At 36.4% G+C, this 5186-nt stretch overlaps 1 protein-coding gene across 1 annotated transcript; it reads right to left on the bottom strand.

Moving 5' to 3' along the window:
- Positions 1-1990: 1990 nt before the first annotated feature.
- sbds (SBDS ribosome maturation factor) lies at positions 1991-4233 on the bottom strand. Its single transcript, XM_033632144.2, has 5 exons — positions 4002-4233; positions 3686-3815; positions 3393-3593; positions 2771-2935; positions 1991-2620 (listed from the first exon to the last, which is right to left on the bottom strand). The coding sequence occupies exons 1-5, from the start codon at positions 4127-4129 to the stop codon at positions 2495-2497; spliced, it is 750 nt and encodes a 249-aa protein (XP_033488035.1). The 5' UTR covers positions 4130-4233; the 3' UTR covers positions 1991-2494.
- Between the last annotated feature and the right edge of the window lie 953 nt (positions 4234-5186).

The raw sequence follows: 5186 nt of genomic DNA, 5'->3' as shown, positions 1-5186 counted from the left end.
TATTTGTTTACATGACTTATTTGAGTTTAAGGTCCAGTGTGTAAGATTTAGGGGGATTTAGTGGTATTTAGCAGTGAATTATCCACAGAGGTCTCTTCCTCACCAAAACAAACGGACCAGGTGATTAAAACTTGTGAAAACACTGAATAAAGCAGTTTCACGTTTAAAAAAAACAACAACAAAAAATATATATATATTTTTCCGACTTTTGTTGCGGAGGGGCTGCTGACTACGGTGGCTGACATGAAATATGAATAGCTCTATCTGGAGTCAGTGTTTGGTTTGTCCATTCTGGGCTTCTGTAGAAACATGGTGGTGCAACACAGCAGACTCCGTAGATGGGACCCACTCCCTCTGTAGACATAATCAGCTCATTGTAAGGTAACTAAAACACAGTGATTCCTATTTTCAGGTGGTTATACACTAAAGAAAACATTTTATTATATTCAGTTTCTTCTAATATATCCCTGTAAATCCTACACACTAAACCTGTAAAGGTCTGAACTGAATTTTCTCATTGTTGCCAAGCATGTAGGAGAACTAAGGTGTCAAACACAAAAACGCAAGGGGTCCATTTAAAGCCACAATTGTAAGTTTAATTAATTTTATTTTGTTTTAAATTCAGTTTAGTTTCAGCTGGTTCCCAGAGGGTTTGTTTATTTCACTTAAGTTGTTACTATTTAAAACTGTTTAGATTTAATGTAGTTTTTATTGGGTGCAGTATCAGTTTTAGTTTTATTATACAAGTGATTACACACTAATGAGAATATAGTTATGAATATGATAATCCACTTCTGCCAATATATCATCCTAATCCTACACACTGGACCCTTAAATTGGGCATTAGGTTGGGTTTAACTCGCTCTGCCACAGAGCACTTGAGGTGATATGGTTACACGATATGCCTGGAAACATGATTTCTGTTTTCTTTTAACTTTGAGGACTTTCTGATTTACAGACAATTCTACATCTTGATCTCTTTTAAAACGTGAGAAAAGTTTAGTCAAAATCCTAAAATAACTGAGTATCAAAACATTTCTTTTAGCGATGTGATTGTAACATATTTCTGCAATTATACCCCCAAGGACTTTATTTTGTGTTTTGACCACAATTTTACAAATAAAAATCCTTTAAAGTATTTCAAATCAAAACTTGTTGTTTGATATACTGCCCCAGTTCACTACATGTTTCTGTAAAAACAAAAGGAAATGTAAAAAAAACAAAAAATATTTCATTTGTTAAAAAAAAAAATGGATATAAATCATGGTACAATATTCAAGATAATATCTACAATGCATTCAGAAAGTCTTTAGATCCCTTCACTTTTGTCATATTTTGTTATGTTGCTGCCTGATGGTAAAAATCATTTAAATTCATTTTCCCCTCATTAATGTACAATCAGTTTCTGATAATGAAAAAGCAAAAAGAGAACTTTAGAAATTTCTGTATTTTCTTTTAAAAAGGAAAAATTGAACTATCACATGGACAGAAGTATCCAGACCCTTTACTCAGTACCTAATGAAAGCATCTTTGGCAGAAATTACAGCCTCAAGTCTTCTTTGTATGATGCAGCAGGCTTTAGCACGTTATACTCAGTTTTTCCTTTTCCATAGATTTTCAAATATTTCTAAAATCCTGTTTTCACTTTGAGTGTAGAGTTATGAGAGAAACAATGAATTAACCTGGTTTTAAAATAAGGCTGCAACTTAAAAATGTGGAAAAAAGTGAAGGGATCTGAATACTTTCTGAATGCACTGTGAATACTTCCATAATGTGCTCTGTGCTGCACCTCTTCATTTTCATTTTCAGGGGTACAACTGATGGGAATGTTTTATATATCACTGATATGGAGGTGATGCTTTTCTGTTCTTACAGCTGCAACACATTACTGCAAAAGTTCCACAAAACTGATTTGTTTCCAGATCAGTTTTGTGGAACTGGAACTGTGTGTGTATCAGGAAAGTTGCCGTGTATACACAAAAAAATAAAATATTTTGCTTAATATTTATTTGCAACAGAGCAAGGTCATTCATTATAACAAAATATAAGTTATTGGGTTAAAGTAATTATCCACTAAATGGAGATGCTGAGCTGGACTACATGGCACACAAAGTGCAGCTGGGAGACATTTGCACATTTCTCCCATGTGCACACAGTCTGATGGAAGGCAGAAAAGTTCGGTTAATGGTACAGAGGTGCTTAAAAATAAAACCTGAATAAATAAGTGAGTGCAGGCCAGGACTGTTTACCGACCTGCAGGTGTGGGTATAAATGCTCAAATTAATTTTCGAAAATCCATTCCACCCAGCATGTCTGGCAAAACGTTTTTTCAGTTTAACAACTCCTTTAAACACAGAGAGACTCAGGAACAGGAATGACTGAAATTAGAAGGAATCTCTTTAAAAATATAATCTCATAAATGAGTTTACAGTTTGTGTGCCGCAGTGAAGCATGTTAGTGTGGATAAGGTGCAGAGTCCTGACTCGCTGGGTTACTAGAATTTCTCGTCTCCCTCCTCCACATCCTTCAGACTGAGAACCTCCAGAGTGCCTTTCCCTTTAGTCTCACAGCGGATCAGCTCATCGATCTCCCTGAAGCAGCCGGGATCCACCAGACACACCTGAGGAGGAGGAAGAAGAAGGAGGCGGCACGGGAGAGAAATTAAGACATTGGTAAATGAAGACAGAATGGATCTTTCACAAAACAGAAGGCAGAGAGAGTCAAAGTGTGCACCAGCAAAAAACACAACTTTTAAATCTTTTCTCCTCACCATCTCCAGCTCCTCATCAAAGTCTTCACTCTCCACAACCTGCAGGAGCGGCTTCAGCTTCTCCTTCAGCCTCTTGGCCTCCTTGGCTGGCAGCACCAACCGCAGCCTCATGTGGGCTCTCTGGATCTCCATGGACTCCTTCAGTTGCCGAATCACTTCCAGAGCCTGGGGACAACAGTCCAGGATAAAGAGAAGAAAAAAAGTACATTTCCACACCTACTTTTTGAAAGCTATAAGAGCTGTCGCTATAAGAGACACAGACACGGTGAGCATTTTTAAATGACAGTTGAAAACCTATTTATTTAGTTTGGCTTTTAATTGTTATCATTCTTATTATTTCTTCTGTTCTTTTACTGTCTCTTATATATTTTTGATCATCTAATGTCTTTTTTTATTGTCTAATCTCATCATTCTTGCTATTGTGTTGCATCTATATTGTGAAGCACTTTGACTAACATCTCTTGTGATATAAGTTCTCTATAAATAAAGTTTATTATTATTATTAAATGATAAAATAAATCTTTGTGTGATGGCAGTTCAAATATATTCTAGGTCTGAGAGGAAGCTTTGTGTTGTCTATAATCATGAGGAAGCAAACAAAGTGTTATGTCACTCTCCTCACCTGCTGTTTGGTGCTCTTGTTGGCTTTGACAGAGTAGTGGATGTCTTTCATCGCCCGCTCAATCAGATTGACTGTATACGGCCTCTTGGTCTCAGGGTTGACACACTTCTCCACCACAATAGTTGCAATGTCCCTGAACATGGTCTCCAGCTGAGACTGCCTCTCCTTGTCTGACACTTGGAGCTCTCCTTTGGCCAGGATCTGTCCCAGAGAGAGAAATGAAAGGACGGGACGTGAAGGTGAATGATGATGACGCAGTGTGAATAAGAGGTGGGCAGGAAAATATTTCCTACCTGTTTACAGATTTCTGTCTGATCATCTGTCCCAAAAGCTTTGGTCAAGTCATCCTTCTTAGCCACCTGACCTTTGGACACATTGACGAAGACTGAGTTTGTCTGCAACACCTCATCCAGGTCTTTCTCTCTGAAAGACAACACCATGTTAGACAGTCACAGACGGACAGTGAGGCACCGAGGAGCTTTAATATGACAGTTATAGAGTGAAAACAGCAAATGTCAGCTAACTTTAAGAAAAAATAAATAAAATATTCTGGTAACTCTCTAGTCAAACACTGAAACTTTGCGGGTGTTGACAGTGAACGATACTCACGCTCCTGCTCTCCAGTTCATAACTTTATTCTTGTAACAGGCGATTTCAAAGCGCTTCCCTCCTTTCTTTATCCTCACCACCGCCACGTTAGTCAGACGGATTTGATTCGTTGGCGTAAATATAGACATTTTTATGTTTAATACGACAGAATTTTCTGTCCGAAGCAGCTGTCAACACGACGATTTTGCTAACTGCGCCGTTTGTGTTATCAGAGTCCGTTTCCGATAAGTGTCCGCTGTGAAACATCGACGTGAAAACAAAAGTTCCGCTCCCTGTGTTTTTCGTCAGACTATTTATTTATTTATTTATTTTTTTGGACATGTGATAATTAAAAAATAAAACATAATAACATCAATTGAAAGCGGTTACAAAACAAAATAATGACAAAATAATAGAATAATTTATACATTTCAGGAATAGTTCCTGTCATGTAATGTTAGTGTCACGTTATTAGCCACATTGCGTGTACAACTTTAGAAGGTCTTATTTTTAAAGTAAGTAAAAAGTAACAATAGGATTATGTTTAGTAATGCAACATTAGGGACATTATAGCTCTCTTAATTTGCATGTGTGTATTTATTTATTTATTTTACAAATTACAGTTTTATTTCTGCTTGTATTTTATTAGTTTATTGTATTTTATTTATCCCAGTAGGCCACTCCCTGTTTTGTAATTGTTTTGTATTGTGTTGTTTGGGGGATAAAAAAAAAGATGCCCCTAAAGTGGTCCTCCGAAACAGATTTAATATAGGCTATAGAATATTATTTCTTTAGAAAGATTAATTAATTTATTTAGTTAGTTAGCTAATTAGTTATTTTTCTTTTCTTTTTTTACTCTATATATTTCATTTTTTTCCCCACATAGAGTGACTAACATCTGTACAGTTCAATTCTCCTTTTCAAACAAATAAATCCTTCCTCCCATCTGGCAAAGCGACATGGATGTTGAAAGAGCCTTGTTACAATGATGATATTGTTGATCAGAAATTCAATGGATTTGTCCTTCGAAATTACTCTGAATGTTTTTAAAGATTCAGTAGTCAATATCTATGGATTTGGAGAGCAGCCAGTTGTGCACAGATTTTCTATAAGGTGTTCTGTGGTTTCTATATTGGTATTAATATGTGACAGTTGCCCACCTTTAATTTAAATCCTGCTCTGATCATTTCATTTGATGGATGCATA

Source organism: Epinephelus lanceolatus, chromosome 4 (assembly GCF_041903045.1).
Source record: "Epinephelus lanceolatus isolate andai-2023 chromosome 4, ASM4190304v1, whole genome shotgun sequence".
Taxonomy (NCBI): domain Eukaryota; kingdom Metazoa; phylum Chordata; class Actinopteri; order Perciformes; family Serranidae; genus Epinephelus; species Epinephelus lanceolatus.
Note: the sequence above shows the minus strand (reverse complement) of the source record. Positions and strands in the feature narration are given on the sequence as shown.

Coding starts and splice junctions, on each gene's coding strand:
- sbds (XM_033632144.2), bottom strand. CDS start 4,129: ATGTCTATATTTACGCCAACGAATCAAATCCGTCTGACTAACGTGGCG. Junction 3,594..3,685: donor AGACAGAAATCTGTAAACAG/GTAGGAAATATT, acceptor TCTCTGGGACAG/ATCCTGGCCAAAGGAGAGCT. Junction 2,936..3,392: donor ACAAGAGCACCAAACAGCAG/GTGAGGAGAGTG, acceptor TGTTGTCCCCAG/GCTCTGGAAGTGATTCGGCA.